This window comes from Oncorhynchus tshawytscha, linkage group LG28 (assembly GCF_018296145.1).
Source record: "Oncorhynchus tshawytscha isolate Ot180627B linkage group LG28, Otsh_v2.0, whole genome shotgun sequence".
In the NCBI taxonomy this organism is placed as follows: domain Eukaryota; kingdom Metazoa; phylum Chordata; class Actinopteri; order Salmoniformes; family Salmonidae; genus Oncorhynchus; species Oncorhynchus tshawytscha.
Genome location: NC_056456.1, coordinates 38268154 through 38291563, shown reverse-complemented (window position 1 = coordinate 38291563; position 23410 = coordinate 38268154). Strand labels below are relative to the sequence as shown.

General features: G+C 42.3%; 1 protein-coding gene across 1 annotated transcript in view; it reads left to right on the top strand.

The window, feature by feature from the left end:
• Positions 1-23410, top strand: part of LOC112246849 (cadherin-7-like) — a 61713-nt gene that overhangs the window by 27339 nt on the left and 10964 nt on the right. The window contains exons 8-9 of the mRNA XM_024415421.1: positions 16862-16979; positions 17335-17586. Coding sequence (XP_024271189.1) covers positions 16862-16979; positions 17335-17586 — 370 coding nt within the window. The remainder of the gene's footprint in view (positions 1-16861; positions 16980-17334; positions 17587-23410) is intronic.

Genomic DNA, 23410 nt, shown 5'->3' with positions numbered 1-23410 from the left:
GTCAAGTACTCGGTGTCAGCTTGCCACGGCAGCCAACCAGCCAAGCTGAGACCACACATTTACTTATGCATCCATTCTCTGTCTCTGTGGATTGGGAGCACAGCTGTGGTGTGTGTGTGTGTGTGTGTGTGACATTACACCTTTTTGTGTTGTGAAAATGGCATCATTAAGTCCTCACAACAAAAAACAATACCAGTGAATTGTTCACACCACATTGACATACCCCATACCCAAGAATCTCTTCAAGCAATCCATTGAAATACAATAGCATCACACACCACTGCCCGCCATAATTATAGTAGGAGATGATAGCCATATTAAATATGTGGTGCTCTCTTAATGAGTGCAATTAAGCCCAATCAGGTTAACAGGGATACACGGCCTGACAGACCTGTGTGTCCTTTGGTGACCTTTGACATTAGAACATTGTCTTTTATGTAATGGCTGAGTTCAAGGCCCTCATGCGCTTCCAATGAGGCGATTATCCACATGAATGGACACTTCTCTTCCTCATGGGCCACTGCCTGTAGAGATACAGATGGTATGGCCGAGGAGATAACATGTCCTTTATGATAACTATATATTAAATAGTTAGTATTATATTTATTTAACTAGGCAAGTCAGTTAAGAACAAATTCTTATTTACAATGACAGCCTAACCCGGCCTCCTCTAACCAGAACAATGCTGGGCCAATTGTGCGGCGCCCTATGGGACTCACGATCACGGCCAGTTGTGATACAGTCCGGGATCAAACCAGGGTCTGCAGTGCCACCTCTAGCATTAGAGATGCAGTGCCTTAGACCGTTGCACCACACAGGAATTGGGTAGTTTGAGCCCTGAATGCTGATTTGCTGACAGTTGTGGTATATTACGGGTATGACAAAACAGGTATTTTTACTGCTCTAATTACGTTGCTAACCAGTTTATAATAGCAATAATGTACTTCGGGGGGTATATGGCTAATATACCATGGCTAAGGGTTGTGTCCAGGCACTCCGAGTTGAGTCGTGCATAAGAACAGCTTTTAGCCGTGGTATATTGGCCATATACCACACCTCCTCGTGCCTTATTGCTTAATTATACAGACCTATGTCCAATATATACTGTATATGCACGTTAGACTAATTTAAATGTTTGTCTTGATTTAGCTTACGTGCCTCACTGCCTGTAGAGACACAGATGGTAAGACAGAGAAGTTATATCTCCTTTATGATAACTCCATATTGTATACTGTAGTTAATAGTATTTCAATCTCATATGGAATAACTCTATATAATATAGTTAATAGTATTTCAATCTCATATGGAATAATGATATATTATTGTAATGAACACGATGGGAGACAGAGAGCTGGTTTCAAGTGCAGGGCGCAGCAGGTGTTTTTTTGTAAAGGACCACAGGAGGAGGCAGGTAGCTGGGTCCAGGGGCAGGCAGAAGGTCATACACAGGAGGAGGCAGGTAGCTGGGTCCAGGGGCAGGCAGAAGGTCATACATAGGAGGAGGCAGGTAGCTCGGTCCAGGGGCAGGCAGAAGGTCATACACAGGAGGAGGCAGGTAGCTGGGTCCAGGGGCAGGCAGAAGGTCATACACAGGAGGAGGCAGGTAGCTGGGTCCAGGGGCAGGCAGAAGGTCATACACAGGAGGAGGCAGGTAGCTGGGTCCAGGGGCAGGCAGAAGGTCATACACAGGAGGAGGCAGGTAGCTGGGTCCAGGGGCAGGCAGAAGGTCATACACAGGAGAAGGTAGGTAGCTGGGTCCAGGGGCAGGCAGAAGGTCATACACAGGAGGAGGCAGGTAGCTGGGTCCAGGGGCAGGCAGAAGGTCATACACAGGAGAAGGCAGGTAGCTGGGTCCAGGGGCAGGCAGAAGGTCATACACAGGAGGAGGCAGGTAGCTGGGTCCAGGGGCAGGCAGAAGGTCATACATAGGAGGAGGCAGGTAGCTGGGTCCAGGGGCAGGCAGAAGGTCATACACAGGAGGGGGCAGGTAGCTGGGTCCAGGGGCAGGCAGAAGGTCATACACAGGAGGAGGCAGGTAGCTGGGTCCAGGGGCAGGCAGAAGGTCATACACAGGAGGAGGCAGGTAGCTGGGTCCAGGGGCAGGCAGAAGGTCATACACAGGAGGAGGCAGGTAGCTGGGTCCAGGGGCAGGCAGAAGGTCATACACAGGAGGAGGCAGGTAGCTGGGTCCAGGGGCAGGCAGAAGGTCATACACAGGAGGAGGCAGGTAGCTTGGTCCAGGGGCAGGCAGAAGGTCATACACAGGAGGAGGCAGGGAAAAGACTGTAACGTTGTCCGGGAGCTCAGGCAAGAGGTTGATAACAGGAAATCCTATTATATAGTTAGTGGTATTAAATCTTACATGGAATAACTATATAGTATATAGGTAATAGTATTAAAACTCATATGGAATAACTATAAGGTATATAGTTAATGGTATTAAATGTCATATGGAATAACTATATAGATTGTGGTATTCAATCTCATATGGAATAACTATATATAATGTTTTATTTAACTAGGCAAGTCAGTTATGAACAAATTCGTATTTACAAAGACGGCCAAACCTGGACGACCCTGGGCCAATTGTGCACCGCCCTATGGGACTCCCGATCACAGCCAGTTTTGTCTGTAGTGACGCCTCAATCACTGAGATGCAGTGCTTAGACCGCTGCGCCACTCGGGAGCCCTATATAATTAATGGTATTCGATCTCCTATGGAATAACTATGTATTATATAGTTAGACATTTTGTCAATTAAGCCATTTTTGTTTGTAACCCAGAGTCAGATTAATTTATGGATACCATTTGTATGTCTCTCTTTTTAAAGGAAGTTGAAGGTAGTTTCTCGACCGATTTCTAATTAGCGTTAGCTCAATGACTGGAAGTTTATGGGATCAGCTAGCTGATCATGACCAAATCATTGTGCTAATGCTAGTTGTCAAAATGCTCAAATTATCTCTTTAAAGGTTAGACTGATTTGAGCTCCAAAAATGTTATATACACGTATACTCTAGAGTACTTGAATATTACTCTGGCCTTCAACATGTTTGTGCTGTATAGCCAGCTGCTGTGGTAATTGTAATGCCAATCTTGGAGTTGACATTCCAATCTTGGAGTTGACATGCCAAACTTGGAGTTGACATGTCAAACTTGGAGTTGTAGGAGTTGGCTATATAATAAAAACAGATCGGAGACCAGCCTTCCTGGCTGAACACCACCTGTGTACCATCTAGAATTGGGGCCGAGAGGACATTTTAATAACTGTCATCATGCATTATGTCATTTAAAATCCGTCAACAGCGGTAACTTGTGAAAATCATTGTCATCCCGAGGCTGTGCCACTTAAACAATTCAAAGGAGTCCCTGTTTGCCCGCACCGAGAGACACTGAGCAAAACAACATGAAAAACCCTAGCCTACATACTGTACATACACCTTCTCCCAAATGAATTAAGTGGATTCCTGTACTACTTTGAAAAGAAACTTCAGGACAATGATTTTTTAATTTTTTAAATTTCACCTTAATTTAACCAGGTTGCCTAGTTGAGAACAAGTTCTCATTTACAACTGCGACCTGGCCAAGATAAAGCATAGCAGTGTAAACAGACAACACAGAGTTACACATGGAGTAAACAATTAACAGGTCAATAACACAGTAGAAAAAAAGAGAGTCTATATACATTGTGTGCAAAAGGCATGAGGAGGTAGGCGAATAATTACAATTTTGCAGATTAACACTGGAGTGATAAATGATCAGATGGTCATGTACAGGTAGAGATACTGGTGTGCAAAAGAGCAGAAAAGTGAATAAATATAAACGGTATGGGGATGAGGTAGGTAAATTGGGTGGGCTATTTACCGATAGACTATGTACAGCTGCAGGGATCAGTTAGCTGCTCAGATAGCAGATGTTTGAAGTTGGTGAGGGAGATAAAAGTCTCCAACTTCAGCGATTTTTGCAATTCGTTCCAGTCACAGGAAGCAGAGAACTGAAACGAAAGGCGGCCAAATGAGGTGTTGGCTTCAGGGATGATCAGTGAGATACACCTGCTGGAGCGCGTGCTACGGGTGGGTGTTGCCATCGTGACCAGTGAACTGAGATAAGGCGGAGCTTTACCTAGCATGGACTTGTAGATGACCTGGAGCCAGTGGGTCTGGCGACGAATATGTAGCGAGGGCCAGCCGACTAGAGCATACAGGTCGAAGTGGTGGGTGGTATAAGGTGCTTTAGTAACAAAACAATGATTTTGATGCTGCTGGGATCTCAATAGACCATCATCAGATAAGGAGTAGCAAAGAATATCAAAACTGTAACTTACGCATATGACATAAAAGTCAACTTCTTTGGTTTTGCATTGGCGAGATGTATGTTCACCATGGTTAAATCATGTTTAAATCCGAGCTCCAACAGTGCATTAGTACCTGACACAACAAAGTATCACAACAATACACACAAATCTGACTCCAACCTAAGTGTATGTAAACTTCCGACTTCAACTGTATATAATATTTACAAAACCAACGTCAACAGTGCCTTAGACTCCTGTGAGTTCCGCATTCACTGCCAATACCTGATTGTAATTGGATGACAAGGCCAATCCTGTAAAAACAAACAACTTGATTGTGTCCCTGATTGACTAAGCTGCCACAAAGAGGGCTTGAAGACAGTGTGTGTGTGTGTGTGTGTGTGTGTGTGTGTGTGTGTGTGTGTGTGTGTGTGTGTGTGTGTGTGTGTGTGTGTGTGTGAGTGAGTGAGTGAGTGAGTGAGTGAGTGAGTGAGTGAGTGAGTGAGTGAGTGAGTGAGTGAGTGAGTGAGAGAATATTGTTTGCATTCTTCTGTCTCTCCCTTAGGACTCACGTGTGACGAGAACCCGACCTCACTAATGCTCCTGTGGAAGCAAGTCTGTGACCAAGGGATTGCTACTGTTACCCTTGTGTGAAAGAGAGTAGCATTCATTATCAATGATAACATGAAGACATCTCAAACAGCTACCATTAAGGCCTTAGAAACAACATACTGGGCACAGTGTACCTACCGGCCCTTTGAGAGAGACAGCGGAAGACTGAGCATAAGGGGAAATCAAATCAAAACTTCTGAGACCGTGAGGGTTGTTGAAGTGGTCACAATCACAAACAAAATAGTCAATAGATTGTTGAGAAATGTGTGTTCTTATTTTTAAGTTCTTAGAGGTTTCTTATTGATTGGGTAGTCCTGGTTGTGTAGCCTGGACGCTCAGCTGGGGGGGTGGGGGGGTGGGGGGCGGACACTAAGAAGGGGTTTGTGGTGTACTTCAATCTGTCAACAGGAAACTGTATTGGAGGACAGGGGTCTAAGCTGGAAGGGTATTACAATCAAGCAGGCATGTTTTGTTGTTACAAATGGTAATGACCGGTTGCAATGGTCAGCGGTAGGGGAGACTAGGGCTGGTTGTCACATGTTTGACTTTTTCCGATATTAGAAGAAAATAGCAATTACTAAGAACCTAGAGCAAAAAATAAATCTGCACACTGGTACCTACTCCCAAGTACCTAGTTTTATCAAGCATATGGCATTTAATCAAAATAAGAACGTGTTCTTAAACTGACTTGCCTAGTTAAATCAAATTTAAAAATACAAATAAAATAACATATGCCCCAACCATGTTTCTAATGAAACTTGGGAAGCCTACAAGTTTGTACATTTAATTTTTGTTCCATATTACAATTTACTCCAGAACCTGGGACAAATGTTTTTTTTACAAATTTGAGCATAACACCTCTCAATACAAGTACCATAACCATAACAGGAAAATACTCATATTAGTCTCTTTCTTAGTTATTGCATCATATCCCCGAGAACACCTGGTTCCCAATGCTTTCTTATTCAATACACCTGGAGGAACAAATGATTTAAATATGAAAACAAAAGAGCATTGTACATTTTTGTAAATCACGTTTTGTATGTCATCTGTTATGACTTAATTACCTTTCAGTATAATTATAATAACGTTTCAATAATTACGTGCTAAAGACACATTTTAATGTAGTAAAAGCCCTTATCATTGTGACAGCAAAGAGTAAACAAAAATGGTTGTTTGTCCTGTGGTCAGTTTTCCCTTCGTGTCATTTGTGTGCCAGTTTCAGTCTCTTTGGAGCCTTAAATTACTGTTTATCACTCATTAAGAACTTAAAGATACACTGTGGAAAGGTAGTCGCTAAACGTTTATGTAAAAGATTGCGTGTCTGCTGTTTGAATGAGATGATAAGAGACTACAAGAACCACAAACCCTTAGATTTAGGTTTGTGGTTTGGGAGGTGTGTCTCTTTCTGTCCGATAGGGTATTTTCAGTAAATTAAGGATACCTTTCCCACCATCGGTCCACATACCTAGATATTTCAATTTAGATAGAAATAATTCAAATCTGCAATGGCATTCTTAAAGTTCATTTGTAAAGCAATAACATCTTGCCATTACTGTCATACTTAGTGTTCATTGGGCGACGCGTCGTCCAGGTTTGGTCGGGGTAGGCCGTCAGTGTAAATAATCATTTGTTCTTTTAACTGATTTGCCTAGTTAAATAAAGGTCAACTAAAACGTTTGCCTTTTGAAGGAGAGTGAATACAAGGGATTACCAATAGCTGTTCCTAGTTGTTCATTGTTAATGGCACTATCCTTACATGACCCATGCTCCTCCCTGGAGTTTTTCCTTACAAAAGCAAAGCAATAATGAACAAGCCAAATGTATTAATTTCCTAAACCCCAAAAGGTTTCCACTTCAGCCGTTGCAATGGAAAACAGATGGCGGGTGTGTAAGCGGGTATGTAAGCGTCAGTCCCTAAGTCCCATCGGCATCCCACACCTGCAATGGGGTTATTCGTGTAGTTTGTCTCGCTCTGCCTTCTGTTTTCTATCTCAGGGTGCCTGCTCTATTGTTTAGGTGCCCTTGATTCGGCCATTTTTCCAACTGTCATCCCATTATTGGTTATGATGTGTCGTCCAGAGCTGATTTTGACTGCCAGGTGTTTTTCACACAATGGCAGACGATGAAGAAGAAGAATAATGCTAAATCCCATACAGAGTACCATTGTTATATGTCGGTCCAGCACTTGTCAAAGTTATTATTTGAATGTATGTCTTTTTCCATAATGGCTGCTGCCTTCCTAAATGGCTGGTATAGGATTTGAATAGTAACTGGCTGGCTAACAAGTAGACCCACTGTAGCGTGACGGGTCTGAGGTGTCGTCTCTGCCCAGCCTTTCGTACATGTGTAGCATTTCTAGCTGACTGCATGTTCTCTATGGGGGCTTCCATGGAGCGACGGATAATAGTGTTAACAAGGTTACAGTTTGTTATCACAGATAACCGATATAATAATACACCTACAATAAACACTACACTATCAAAAGTATATGGACATTGATTCTGGGAAGTATATACACTACACGATTCAAACGTATATGGACACTGGTTCTGGGAAGTATATACACTACACGATCAAACGTATATGGACACTGGTTCTGGGGAGGTATATACACTACACGATCAAAAGTATATGGACACTGGTTCTGGGAAGTATATACACTACATGATCAAACGTATATGGACACTGGTTCTGGGAAGTATATACACTACACAATTCAAAAGTATATGGACACTGGTTCTGGGAAGTATATACACTACATGATCAAAAGTATATGGACACCGGTTCTGGGAAGTATATACACTACATGATCAAAAGTATATGGACACTGGTTCTGGGAAGTATATACACTACACAATTCAAAAGTATATGGACACTGGTTCTGGGAAGTATATACACTACACGATCAAAAGTATATGGACACTGGTTCTGGGAAGTATATACACTACACAATTCAAAAGTATATGGACACTGGTTCTGGGAAGGTGTCCGCTAGGTGTTGGAACATTGCTGCAGAGATTTTCTTCCATTCAGCCACAAGAGCATTAGTGAGGTCGAGGCACTGATGTTGGGCGATTAGGCCTGGCTCGCAGTCGGTGTTCGATGGGGTTGAAGTCAGGGCTCTGTTCAGGCCAGTCAAGTTATTCCACACCGATCTCGACATGCATTTCTGAATGGACCTCGCTTTGTCCACGGGGTTACTGCCATGCTGGAACAGGAAAGGGCCTTCCCCCGATTCTAGACTCACAATTCTAGAATGACATTCCAGAATCGTCTAGAATGTCATTGTATGCTGTAGCGTTAAGACCGTTATTCCTCCTCCACCAAACTTTACAGTTGGAACTATGCATTGGGGCATGTAGTGTGCCAGATAGTGAAGCGTGATTCATCCATCCAGAGAATGTGTTTCCACTGAGTCCAGTGGCTTGTGTGCGGCTGCTCGGCCATGGAAACCATGGAAACCCATTACATGAAGCTCCAGACTAACAGTTCTTGTGCTGACGTTGATTCCAGCGGCAGTTTGGAACTCAGTCGTGAATGTTGCAACCGAGGAAAGACGATTTCTACGCGCTACGTGCTTCAGTACTCGGTGGTCCCGTTCTGGGAGCTTGTGTGGCCTACCACTTTGCGGCTGAGCCGTTGTTGCTCCTAGATGTTGACCTGGTGCAGATCTAGCAGGGCAGAAATTTCAATAACTGACTTTTTGGAAAGGTGGCATCCTATGATGGTGCCACGTTAAAAGTCACTGAGCTCTTCAGTAAGGCCATTCTGCTGCCAATGTTTGTCTATCGAGATTGCATGACTGTCTGCACATTGTTATACACTTATCAGCAACGGGTGTGGCTGAAGTAGCCGAATCCATTAATTTGAAGCGGAGTCCACATACTTTTGTGTGTACATATATATATACAGTGCCTTGCGAAAGTATTCGGCCCCCTTGAACTTTGCGACCTTTTGCCACATTTCAGGCTTCAAACATAAAGATATAAAACTGTATTTTTTGTGAAGAATCAACAACAAGTGGGACACAATCATGAAGTGGAACAACATTTATTGGATATTTCAAACTTTTTTAACAAATCAAAAACTGAAAAATTGGGCGTGCAAAATTATTCAGCCCCTTTACTTTCAGTGCAGCAAACTCTCTCCAGAAGTTCAGTGAGGATCTCTGAATGATCCAATGTTGACCTAAATGACTAATGATGATAAATACAATCCACCTGTGTGTAATCAAGTCTCCGTATAAATGCACCTGCACTGTGATAGTCTCAGAGGTCCGTTAAAAGCGCAGAGAGCATCATGAAGAACAAGAAACACAACAGGCAGGACCGAGATACTGTTGTGAAGAAGTTTAAAGCCGGATTTGGATACAAAAAGATTTCCTAAGCTTTAAACATCCCAAGGAGCACTGTGCAAGCGATAATATTGAAATGGAAGAAGTATCAGACCACTGCAAATCTACCAAGACCTGGCCGTCCCTCTAAACTTTCAGCTCATACAAGGAGAAGACTGATCAGAGATGCAGCCAAGAGGCCCATGGTCACTCTGGATGAAATGCAGAGATCTACAGCTGAGGTGGGAGACTCTGTCCATAGGACAACAATCAGTCGTATATTGCACAAATCTGGCCTTTATGGAAGAGGGGCAAGAAGAAAGCCATTTCTTAAAGATATCCATAAAAAGTGTCGTTTAAAGTTTGCCACAAGCCACCTGGGAGACACACCAAACAATGTGGAAGAAGGTGCTCTGGTCAGATGAAACCAAAATTGAACTTTTTGGCAACAATGCAAAACGTTATGTTTGGCGTAAAAGCAACACAGCTCATCACCCTGAACACCATCCCCACTGTCAAACATGGTGGTGGCAGCATCATGGTTTGGGCCTGCTTTTCTTCAGCAGGGACAGGGAAGATGGTTAAAATTGATGGGAAGATGGATGGAGCCAAATACAGGACCATTCTGGAAGAAAACCTGATGGAGTCTGCAAAAGACCTGAGACTGGGACGGAGATTTGTCTTCCAACAAGACAATGATCCAAAACATAAAGCAAAATCTACAATGGAATGGTTCAAAAATATATATTTATCGTGTACCTATAATATACCTATAGTACCATTACCCATGGGCACTTTTCAGTCAAGGGCCCTTTTTGGGGAAATAGCATGATCTTGAAAGGGTGAACAAAACAGTATATATGGGTAAAGCATGCTATCTTCCAAGTGTATGTTATATGATCTATAATTTACATATCTATCTCGCTGTCGGCTACTTGACCCATGACACCGTTTTTGAACCCTTTCCTCATAGCAATATACTGAAAACAAATATAAACGCAACATGTTGGTCTCAAAGCAGAAAATGTGCTCATAAATAAATCAAACAGAAAATTAAAACAAATAGAAAATAAACCAAACACATAAATAACACTTATATAAAATAAACTGTTTATTTATAGAATATTTATTTGATGATCCTAAAAAAGCCCTTAAACCTCTCAAAGTCCTGTGCCAAATATTCACTCACTGTTAAGTGAGACGAGACAACACATATTGAGCTACCTAAACAAATATGACACTAAATCCATCCAGATAATCACGTGGGTTTAAACTTTAAATCCTCGCACGGACAAGGTAGCATATTTAGGTATTTATGTCAATTTATCACAAAAAAATACAGTTGTTGCTTTACTCAATCCCACTGTGCATCCCAAATTGAATCATATTCATTATATAGGGCTCTGGTCAAAAGTAGTGCACTATGTAGGGAATAGGGTGACATAGGGCTCTGGTCTATAGTAGTGCACTCTATAGGGAATTGGGTGCCATAGGGCTCTGGTCAAAAGTAGTGCACTATAGAGGGAATTGGGTGTCATAGGGCTCTGGTCAAAAGTAGTGCACTATGTAGGGAATTGGGTGCCATAGGGCTCTGGTCAAAAGTAGTGCACTATGTAGGGAAGAGGGTCCCATTTGGGACAGAAACCCTGTTGGCATGGTGGTGCATTTCCAGTTTCCAGGAGATTTTCTCATATTGAGGTTTTGTGCTGACTTGCTCTTCACGAGGGCAGGGCTCGGCACGGCCGGTGTTTTACCCAGCCAAAGCTAGGGGGATTAGGCAACCGCAGAGCGTCGGGCCGGGGGGGAATCTTCTTATAGCGCCACCTGATGAGGCCTCCACTGATAATCATCTTTTAAACACAGCACTTTTAAATGGTGTGGGTTTTTTTCATGTGTGTCATAAATCGTAAGCCAGCCCGGGAATGGCTTTTCCACTTTAATGCTTAAATTGTCCGAGGCAAACATTGTGTGTACTGATTTCTGTGTGTGTGTGTCTTCTTTGTGTGCAAGTATTAGTTATTTGGCTTAAACCTTTTCCATTTGGTTTGGAAGTGATATGATGGTGTTTATGAGATCATTTCAAGGTGATATAATAATAGAATTCACACTCCTATGTATTTTAATCTATTTCAAATCAAATGTTATTTATCACATGCTTCATAAACAGCAGGTGTAGACTAACAGTGAAATGCTTACTTCCGGGCCCTTCCCAACGATGCAGAGTAAAAAAATGTTTGTGATTATAGAAAAACAATAATACCAAGGAATATATACACAATTAGTAATGATAACTTGGTTATATACACAGGATACCAGTACCAAGTCGAAGTGCAGGGGTACGGGGTAATTGAGATTAGATACCATGCCGAAAGTATTCGCCTTTTTAACATGTTTGCTTTGTTACAGCCTGAATTTAAAATGGATTACATTTAGATTTTTTTCTGTCACTGCATACACATAATACCTTATAATGTCAAAAGTGGAATTATGTCTTTGGACATTTTTATAACTTAATAAAAAGCTGTAAATGTCTTGAGTCAATAAGTATTCAACCCCATTTCTTATCGCCTAAATAATTCAGGAGTAAAATATTTGCTCAACATGTCACATAATAAGTTGCATGGACTCACCTGTGTGAACGACTTCCTCATCTCTGTACCCCACACATATAATTATATGTAAGATCCCTCAGTCAAGCAGTGAATTTCAAACACAGATTCAACCACAAAGACCAGGGAGGTCTTCCAATGCCTCGCAAAGAAGTGCACCTATTGGTAGATGGGTAAAAAAATATCCCTTTGAACATGGTGAAGTTAATAATTACACTTTGGCCAGTGTATCAACTCGGCGCTCCCGAGTGGTGCTGCGGTCTAAGGCACTGTATCTCAGTACTAGAGGTATCAATACAGACCCATGTCCAATTCCAGGCTGTATCACAACCAGCTGTGATCGGGGGGGCCCATAGGGCAATGTTCAATTGGCTCAGTGTTGTCCGGGTTAGGGTTTGGCCGGGGTAGGCCGTCATTGTAAAATAAGAATTTGTTCTTAACTGACTTGTTAAATAAAGGTTAAATAAAATAAAAATAACAAAAATCAATACACCCAGTCACTACAAAGATACAGGCGTCCTTTCTTAACTTAGCAGCTGGACAGGAAGGAAATTGCTCAGGGATTTCACAATGAGGCCAATGGTGACTTTAAAACAGTTACAGAGTTTAATGGTTGTGGCGAGAGAAACCTGAAGATGAATCAACAACATTATAGTAACTACACAATACAAACTCAACTGACAGTGAAAAGGAGGAAGTCCGTACAGAATAAAAATATTCCAAAACATGTATCCTGTTTGCAACACTAAAGTAATACTGCAAAAAATAAAAAATCGGGGACAAAGTGTGGCCAAATCGTGGACAAATTGACAAAAAGGAAGCCTGTACAGAATTTTAAAAATCCAATACAACACATTACTGAGTACTACTCTCCATATTTTCAAGCATAGTGGTGGCTGTATCATGTTATAGGTAAGCTTGTAATCATTAAGGACTGGAGAGTTTTTCAGGATAAATTTTTTTTATAGATTGGAGCTAAGCACATGCAAAATCCTAGAGAAAAACCTGGTTCAATCTGCTTTCCACCAGACACTGGGAGATGAATTCACCTTTCAGCAGGACAATAACCTAAAACACAAGGCCATATCTACACTGGAGTTGCTTACCAAGAAGATGGTGAATGTTCCTGAGTGGCTGAGTTACAGTTTTGACTTGAAAATATTTGAAAATCTATGGCAAGACCTGAAAATGATTGTCAAGGATCAACAACCATTTTGTCAGAGCTTGAATAATTTTGAAAAGAATAATGGGCAAATGTTGCACAATCCAGGTGTGGAAATTTCTAAGAAACTTACCCTGAAAGATTAAGTTGTAGTCACTGCCAAAAGTGCTTCTAGAAAGTATTGACTCAGGGGTGTTAATACTAATGTAAATGAGATATTTCTATATTTCAAATTAAATACATTTGCAAACATTTCTAAAAACATGTTTTCACTTTGTCATTATGGGGTATTGTGTGTAGATGGGTGAGGAAGAAAAATATTATTGAATCCATTTTGAATTCAGGCTGTAACACAACAAAATGTGAAATAAGTGAATGGGTATGAATACTTTCTGTAGGCACTGTATGTACATATAGGTAGGGATAAAGTGACTAGGCAGGATAGATAATAGACAGTAGCATCAGCGTATGTGATGAGTCAAAAGAGCTAGTGCAAAGAGAGTAAATGCATATAGTTAAATAGTTAACCAATCACTATGGACTAACTATTTAGCAATCTTATGGCTTGGGGGTAGAAGCTGTCCTGTTGGTTCCAGACTTGGTGCACTAACTTGGGTGGTCGGAGTCTTTGCCAAATTTTGGGGCCTTCCTCTTTTTGTTGTTCTGCAGCAGACCTAGCTTGCAATACACACACATTTATCAAGTCATATCATATAAGTATAATACCAGGTTCTACTAACAATACTCTATATCAACCTAATGAAAAACATACCAATGTAACATTATTGTTATTTTTATGAGTATTGTTGAAAGGGTCATCATATTGGTAAGAGGCTAATCCTGACCACACGCACAAGGGTTCAATGGGGATTTTGTAAGTGGTGTAACGGTCTTCTAAATTAGTCCCAGCCCATATATTGAGTGTGGTACTGCCTTTCCCCTCGATGTATCACTAATATCACCATCCATATTGTCATGTCAGATGTTATAGCTGGTGTTTTACAGTATATGGCTCTATCTCTTGGTGTGGCCTATTGTCATCTCTGAAAATGTTGTCTGTGCATTTTTATTATAAATGTTGATTTGGCTCTTCTTTTTTCACTCAGTGGTCCAGTATAGAGTTCATATTATACCCTTTGGGGGTCATGGTGGAGAAAGAAAACAGCCAGGCTAATCCTCAGATAGGCTCCGCAAATCCACCAAGAGTCAGGAGTAGCTTAACATTTGATTTGTGGTTTATCAAGTCAGCCATATCATCCATGGTTCTGAAAAAGGGAGTAAACACTGTTCAACTGACAACAGAGGTCAGCCTGCAGGCGTCCGGCCCACCACTAGGAGTCACTAGAGCATGATGAGCCAGGTATAGCTTCCCCAGTCAAACCCTCCCCTAACCTGGACGGCACTTAGCCAATTGTGTGCCACCCTATGGGACACGCGATCACGTCCGGTGGTGAAACAGCCCAGGAACGAACCCGGTCTGTAAATAAATGGTGTGTGTTTTGTTGTTGTTGTTGTTGTTGTTGTTGTCGCAATAATATATTCAAACAACAAAGAAAATCTTTGTATTTCAATTCAATTAACTCTGATCAATCCATGATAAAGACATGCACTCGAATCTGCAGGAGAGATCCAGAGGAACAAATTAATGAATAGAGGTAATTAATAAAAGCATTTGAGAGAACACATTATTATTACATTTTTTTGGTATTTTACCCTTTTTCTTCTCTCCCCGATTTCGATGTTGTCTCATCGCTGCAGCTCCCCAACGGGCTCGGGAGAGGTGAAGGTCGAGTCATGCGTCCTCCGAAACATGACCCGCCAAACTGCGCTTCTTAAAACTTCTTAGGGCTGCAATCCCGTTAACTGGATGATATGACAACAGCCAGTGAAAGTACAGGACGCCATATTCAAAACAACAGAAATCCCATAATTAAAATTCCTCAAACATACATGTATCTTATACCGTTTTAAAGGTAATCTTGTTGTTAATCCAACCACAGTGTCCGATTTCAAATAGGCTTTACAGCAAAAGCACCACAAGCGATTATGTTAGGTCACCACCAAGCCACAGAAAAACACAGCCATTTTTCCAGCCGAAGAGAGGAGTCACAAAAATCACAAATAAAGATAAAATTAATCACTAACCTTTGATGATCTTCTTAATATTTCTAAAAAAAATCTGAGTTTACATTGGTGCATTACGTTCACTAGTTCCAAAAACATCCAGTGATTTTGTATAGCCACATCGATTCAACAGAAATACTCATCATAAATGCAGATGATAATACAAGTTAGACACATGGAATTATATATATACCTCTCCTTAATGCAACCGCTGTGTCAGATTTCTAAAAAACTTTACGGAAAAAGCAAACCATGCAATAATCTGAGACGGCGCTCAGAAAACAAATACAATTTTCCGCCATGTTGGAGTCAAACAGATATCAAATATTACGTTATAAATATTCCCTTACCTTTGATGATCTTCATCAGAATGCACTCCCAGGAATCGCTGTTCCACAATAAATGCTTGATTTGTTCAATAATGTCCATTATTTATGTCCAAGTAGCTACTTTTGTTAGCGCGTTAGGTATACAAATCCAAACGCTCGTGCATAACTTCGGTCAAAAACTTCAAAAAGCTATAGTACAGGTCTTAGAAACATTTCAAACTAAGTATAGAATCAATCTTTAGGGTGTTGTTATCATAAATCTTCAATAAAGTTCCAACTGGAGAATTCCTTTGTGTCTAGAGAAGCAATGGAATGCAGGTCGATATGTGAATTGCGTGTGACCAGGAAATGTCTCTCTGCCAGTAACCTGACTCATTCCCCTCTCATTCAGCCTCACAATACAATAGACACCTCATTCAAGTCTCTAAAGAACGTTGACATCTAGTGGAAGCCCTAGGAAGTGCAACTTCATCCATATCCCACTGTAAATTCAATTGGGCCTGGGTTGAAAATTGACCAACCTCAGATTTCTCACTTCCTGTTTGGATTTCTTCTCAGGTTTTTGCCTGCCATATGAGTTCTGTTATATTCACAGACATCATTCAAACAGTTTTAGAAACTTCCGAGTGTTTTCTATCCAATACTAATAATAATATGCATATATTAGCAACTGGGAATGAGGAGCAGGCCGTTTACTCTGGGCACCTCTGGGCACCTTTCATCCAATCTACTCAATACTGCCCCTGCAGCCATAAGACGTTAACTTTTTAACACGGAAGTCAGTTGCATCAATGTGTCGGAAGAAACACTGTTCAACTGACAACAGAGGTCAGCCTGCAGGCGTCCGGCCCACCACTAGGAGTCACTAGAGCATGATGAGCCAGGTATAGCTTCCCCAGTCAAACCCTCCCCTAACCTGGACGGCACTTAGCCAATTGTGTGCCACCCTATGGGACACCCGATCACGTCCGGTGGTGAAACAGCCCAGGAACGAACCCGGTCTGTAGTGATGCCATTAGCACTGCATTGCAGTGCCAATATACTGCTGTTCCACTCGGAAGGCCCGGGAGCACATTTTTATATTGAGAGAACACATTTTTACATCGAGGGAATACATTTTTACATCGAGGGAATACATTTTTATATTGAGGGAATACATTTTTATATTGAGGGAACAAATAAAAAAAATCTGAGGCAACAGATGTAAAAAAAGGAGGGAATTGATTTTTTTCTCCCACTATGACCCTTAAGTGGTTACGTAATATTAAGACAGCTCTCGACAGTAGATATATACAAGTCCTGCTGAGACTGTTCTAATATAGACACCGTACTACAGAATGCAACACAATAAACTGAACTGACCTGAACTGAATGTAACCTTTGGTCATCTATCCCCTACAGGTCATTGAGACCATCAGTGCTGTTGACCGAGACCAGCCTCAGAGTGGACATCGCTTCTTCTTCTCCCTGACCGCTGAGGCTGCTGGGAATCTCAACTTCACCCTGAGAGACAACAAAGGTAAGTACCTGACCCGGAATGGGTAGGGGTAAAGGTTAGGGTATAGGGTAGAAACGCCACAAGGATCCCGGATAGCACTAACCGGCCAGACACATGGTCATATTGGGCCGATAAAACTTGCACAGTTGGCAGCAGAACAGTCTAAACAAATAAGGGAGCCATTCAAAATGGATGCTTGGTCACCAGGCAGGAGCAGCTCCACAACCATATTGTGGTTTCCTTGCCTTGATTGTCTATTTTCCATTATGTAAACCCCATATCAGCTAATGTTTGTCATGATTTGTTAGAATCCACCAAGTATTACTGTCTGAACACAATTTTATCAGTGTATTGATATGCCTCCCCCCTCCCCAAGACAACACGGCTTCTGTGCTGACCAAGCGAGGGGGTTTCCAGCGCCGCCACCAGAATGTGTACCGCCTCCCCGTCCTCATCATGGACAATGGGAGCCCCGCCCTCAGCAGCACCAACACCCTGTCCATCCGGGTGTGCGACTGTGACCCTGATGGGATCCCCCAGTCGTGTGGGAGTGAGAACTCCATGCTCTCAGCGGGCCTCAGCACCGGGGCCCTCATTGCCATCCTGGCCTGCATCCTCACACTACTGGGTAAGCCATTTTACCAGAACAAATCAGGGCCACATCAGGCCTGCAAGCTCCTTCATGTGGCCCCTTGACTGATATCTGATGTTTTACTGCATTATCAGTGTACACTGTTGGAATATAAAATACTGAGTGGTCAAGGCGAAGTGGTCAAGGCGTTAGACTTGAAATCTCCTCAGTCAGGTTTGAACCTCGCAGCGCAACGACAAAACTGTTTTAGGGCTCCCGAGTGGCGCAGCTGTCTAAGGCACTGCATCTCAGTGCTAGAGGTATCACTACAGACCCTGGTTTGATTCCAGTGTTGTCTGGGGTAGGCCATCATTGTAAATAACAATTTGTTCTTAACTGACTTGCCTAGTTAAATACATAAAAACAACTTCACTGTAGAACATCAGGCATGAACAACTTCACTATAGAACATCAGGCCTTAAGAACTTCACTATAAAACATCAGGCCGTAAGAACTTCGCTATAGAACATCAGGCTGTAAGAACTTCGCTATAGAACATCAGACCTTAAGAACTTCACTGTAGAACATCAGGCCTTAAGAACTTCACTGTAGAACATCAGACTTTAAGAACTTCGCTATAGAACATCAGGCATTAACCACTTCACTGTAGAACTGGGGAATTAGCTCAAGTGGTAGATCGCTCGCTTGGCATGCGAGAGGGAGTGGGATCAAATTGCTTAGATAATTGCTGGTTGTCACAAACAAAAGCACACAAAAACTAAAATATACACTAACCTTCAAAAGTTTGAGGTCACTAAGGAATGTCCTTGTTTTTGAAAGAAAAGCTATTTTTTGTCCATTAAAATAATCTAATCAAATTGATTAGAAATACAGTGTAGACATTGTTCATGTTGTAAATGACTATTGTAGCTGGAAACGGCTGATTTATTTAATAGAATATCTACATATTCGTACAGAGGCCCATTATCAGCAACCATCACTCCTGTGTTCCAATGGCACGTTGTGTTAGCTAATCCAAGTTTATCATTTTAAAAGGCTAATTGGTCATTAGAAAACCCTTTTGCAATTATGTTAGCACAGCTGAAAACTGTCGTGTTGATTCAAGAAGCAATAAAACTGGCCTTCGTTAGACTACTTGAGTATCTGGAGCTGCCTAGAAGGCCAGCATCCTGGAGTCGCCTCTTCACTGTTGACGTTGAGATGTGTTTTGCGGGTACTATTTAACTTCCAGTTGAGGACTTGTGAGGCGTCTGTTTCTCAAACTAGACACACTAATGTACTTGTCCTCTTACTCAGTTGTGCACCGGGGCCTCCCTCTCCTCTTTCTATTCTGGTTAGAGCCAGTCTATTTCCATATCAGGCTGCCTTATGAAGAGGTTGTTGTGTTGAACGATGTTGTGCCATGCAGAAGGTTAGTTTCTCCACTGAGATTCTCCCATTTGTTTGTCAGTCACACTCTATGTTAGGAGGTGCCATGGTCCAACCAAGCTCCTTGTGCATCTTGCAGCTATGGGATGTAGGGAGACAGTGTAGTTTGTATTTCATTCTTCACATGGTTTTCAAACAAGTTAAACCTCAGACAACTTCTACATTCAGGCTTTTCCCCAATACTCTTTTGTTCTTTTCAACCCTTTCTTTTTTACTTTTGGGTTTCTTTATCTTGCCCCTTTGTAAATCTCTCTCTCTCTCTCTCTCTCTCTCTCTCTCTCTCCTCTCTCTCTCTCTCTCTAGGCCCTTTCACCTAAGGTGTCTATCAACAGATTGCTTTGTGATTATTATTTTGGGGATAGAGAGAACTAGAGAGAGAGTGACGGGATAGATACAGTCGGTTTTCCAGTTACTGTACCTCAGGCTCCTGAGAAAACAGAGGTTTGAGTGAAAGGTCCCTTTCAAAGCTGCAGTTGTGTTATTACTTCCCCCAATGATCCCTTTGCTTAACACCATCTCTGTTAAACAGAATGACTCAACATATTTTCTGTTGATAGCGCTAGATATTATGGCCTCCTATAGTCAACTGATCTAAGATCAGTTTTGCCTTTTAGATCATAATGAAGCAGATTATATGGACCTTAGAAATCGTTTTCATGTCTCTATTTGGTTTGGTCAGGGTGTGATTTGGGGTGGGCATTCTAGGTTTCGTTTTCTATGATTTTGTTTTTCTATGTTTTGGCCGGGTATGGTTCTCAGTCAGGGACAGCTGTCTATCGTTGTCTCTGATTGGGAACCATACTTAGGTAGCCCTTTTCCCCTCCTTTCTGTGTGGGAAGTTGTCTTTGTTTGTTGGCACTATAGCCTTAAGCGTCACGGTTGGTTTTTCGTATTGTTTACATATAAATAAAAGGACTATGTACGCTCACCACGCCACACCTTGGTCCTCTTCTTTCAACGGCAGTGACGGGGGGTCTGATCCAAGATCAGCTTTCCTACTCCGAGATGCTTTGAGTTTCTATCTCCAACGATCATCTTGAATTTCCAAAGATATATGAGGCATGGTTATATGATGTATTTACATGATTTGGCCTCAATGTTCAATCCTGTTATCGTGGAGAATACATTGTGTGGCAGCATCCTTGTATTTCTGAAGACCTCTCCCACATGTTCTTCAGACGCCCAAAGTTCTTCCTGCCTGTCTGGGGCACTGGGTCTGCATCTCACATGGCAACCTATTCCCTTTGTAGTGCACTACTTTTCACCAACCTCCATAGGGCTCTGTTCAAAAAGTAGTGCACTACGTAGGGTATAGGGTGCCATGTGAGACGAAGACAGGATTAGTCTATCGCTGCAAAGCCTCAACCGAGCCGCCATTTTGTGCCAACTAAGCCTTTTCCTCTGGGGGTCCAGCCCAGCCTAATCCGTCATGGTCGAGGGCGCGGGGCTGGTGTATATGTACAGAGCCAGGAGAGACAATGCGGAAAACTAAAAATTACAATATTTTTTAAATAGGGATTTAACTACCGATGAACTTACTGTGTTGGTCACTTATGGTGCTTGAGTCACACTGGGAGAGAAGCACAAGGCCCCAAGCTAAACTGTCCCCACTCAGTCACAATGGGAGAGAAGCACAAGGACTCAAGCTAAACTGTCCCCACTGAGTCACAATGGGAGAGAAGCACAAGGCCCCAAGCTAAACTGTCCCCACTGAGTCCCAATGGGAGAGAAGCACAAGGCCCCAAGCTAAACTGTCCCCACTGAGTCCCAATGGGAGAGAAGCACAAGGCCCCAAGCTAAACTGTCCCCACTCAGTCACACTGGGAGAGAAGCACAAGGCCCCAAGCTAAACTGTCCCCACTGAGTCACACTGGGAGAGAAGCACAAGGCCCCAAGCTAAACTGTCCCCACTGAGTCGCAATGGGAGAGAAGCACAAGGCCCCAAGCTAAGCTGTCCCCACTGAGTCACACTGGGAGAGAAGCACAAGGCCCCAAGCTAAGCTGTCCCTACTGAAGCAGTGTGGCATTTCAGAGTTTTTTGTTGATGTTATTTCCATTCAACACATTCGTCCCGATTCATGGCCCTTTTAATTGCACCTGGCCCAACTCGTTTGTGTTCAGCACCGTTGTTCCCTCTACCTTGTAAAGCTGGATCCAGAAATAGATCAACCATAAATACAGAGGACATGTAAGGTCATCTGACATAAACTCAGCAAAAAAATTAACTTCCTCTCACTGTCAACTGCGTTTATGTTCAGCAAACTTAACGTGTAAATGTTTGTATGAACATAAGATTCAACAACTGAGACACAAACTGAACATGTTCCACAGACATGTGACTAACAGAAACTGAATAATGTGTCCCTGAAAAAAGGGAGGGGTCAAAATCAAAAGTAACAGTCAGTATCTGCTGTGGCCACCAGCTGCATTAAGAACTGCAGTGCATCTCCTCCTTATGGACTGCACCATATTTGCCAGTTGTTGCTGTGAGATGTTACCCCACTCTCCCACCAAGGCACCTGCAAGTTCCTGGATATTTCTGGGGGGAATGGCCCTAGCCCTCACCCTACAATCCAACAGGTCCCAGACGTGTTCAATGGGATTGAGATCCGGGTTTTCTTCTTTGGCCACGGCAGAACACTGACATTCCTGTCTTGCAGGAAATCAAGCACAGAACGAGCAGTATGGCTGGTGACATTGTCATGCTGGAGGATCATGTCCGAATGAGCCTGCAGGAAGGGTACCACATGAGGGAGGAGGATGTCTTCCCTGTAACTCACAGCGTTGAGATTGCCTGCAATGACAACAAGCTCAGTCCGATGATGCTGTGACACACCACCCCAGACCATGACCGACCCTCCTCTTCAAGATTGATCCCACTCCAGAGTACAGGCCTCGGTGTAACACTCATTCCTTTACTGATAAACACAAATCTGAATCCAGAAATCTGGCAGTGGCTTCTGATTAAAATTCAATTTTTGCAATTTCGATGAGGCTCTCTTGTTCAGATATCGGTAAGTGGACTGGAGGCAGGGCATGAAAGGGATATCGAATCCAGTTGTTTGTGTTATCATTTTTGGGAAAGTACCTGCGTAATTGCGAACACAACTCATTCAGGTGCTTCGCTATATCAAATTTGACATTGTCTGTAAGCTTGAGTTCATTTGCACACAAAAAAATCATACAATGATGGAAAGACCTGTGTCCTGTTTATTGCAGACAGAGAAGAGATCCAACTTCTTAATCATAGCCTCAATTTTTTTCCTGACAATTGAGTATAGTTGTGGAGTGTCCCTGTAATCCTAGATTAAGATCATTCACGCGGGAAAAAACATCACCCAGATAGGCCAGCCCCCGAACATGGGAGTTCAGGGGCCTTACTTTAACAAAGTTAACCATTTTCACTGTGGTTTTCAAAACATATTTCAAGCTGTCAGTCATTCCCTTGGCAGCAAGAGCCTCTCGGTGGATGCTGCAGTGTACCCAAGTGGCATCGGAAGCAACTGCTTGCACGTGCGTTACCACTAGGTCTCCCTGTCATGGCTTTTGCGCCATCAGTACAGATAGCAACATGAGCAGCAGCTATGTTTGGCTACATACGGACCATTAGTGAAATTCCTGGGAGAGAGTAATGGTTCATGTGAATGGATATTAATTATTTGTCTAGGCTACTCGTATTTGACATTGTGTTGTTATTTCGCTGAACACTAGATGGTTTAATTTTATTTTTGGCAGTGAAACGAGGCTATTCAGATGAGAGAGAAAAAAACTCACCCAAATGTAAAGCCCCGTTGAAAAATATAAATGAACTGTTTGAAAATATGAAGGAAAAAAAAAGAAAGATTTTTTTTTTTTTAATTTACATTTAAAAAAAACTGTGAATCACATTTTTATTTGGCGTAACCCCGATGGCATTGCACGTACCCCTGGGGGAATACCTGCCCCAAACAAACAACTTGGAGACAACTCGTAAATAGTCCCTTATAGATGTGTCAGTCAGTCAGGTGGCTCGCTGCCGGCAGAGACTTCTATTGCATTAACATTGAAGCCTATCTCAGCAGGACCTCGCTAAAAGCCCGGTTGCAGCCTCTAAAAGCTATCATCTTGATATCATAAATGGTCTGTACTTGTATTTATAGCTCTGTCCATGAGTTAAAGAGTGGCTATATTTCTCCAGACCCATCCCTCAGCTGTTTACCAAAATCAGTGGTCGGGGAGTCGGATCTGTTACTGTTACTTTTAATGTTTAAAGATTAAAGTTACCATTACACCTCAGCAGATTCACATCTGACATTTTTAGGCAACCAACATATTGATGACCATTATATTAAGTAATCTATTATTGAATGAATTGACTGACATTTTCCATTGTCTTTTTAAAAATGAAGCGAGAACTGTGTCAATATTTGGTGCGTCAGTCAGACTCCCAGTC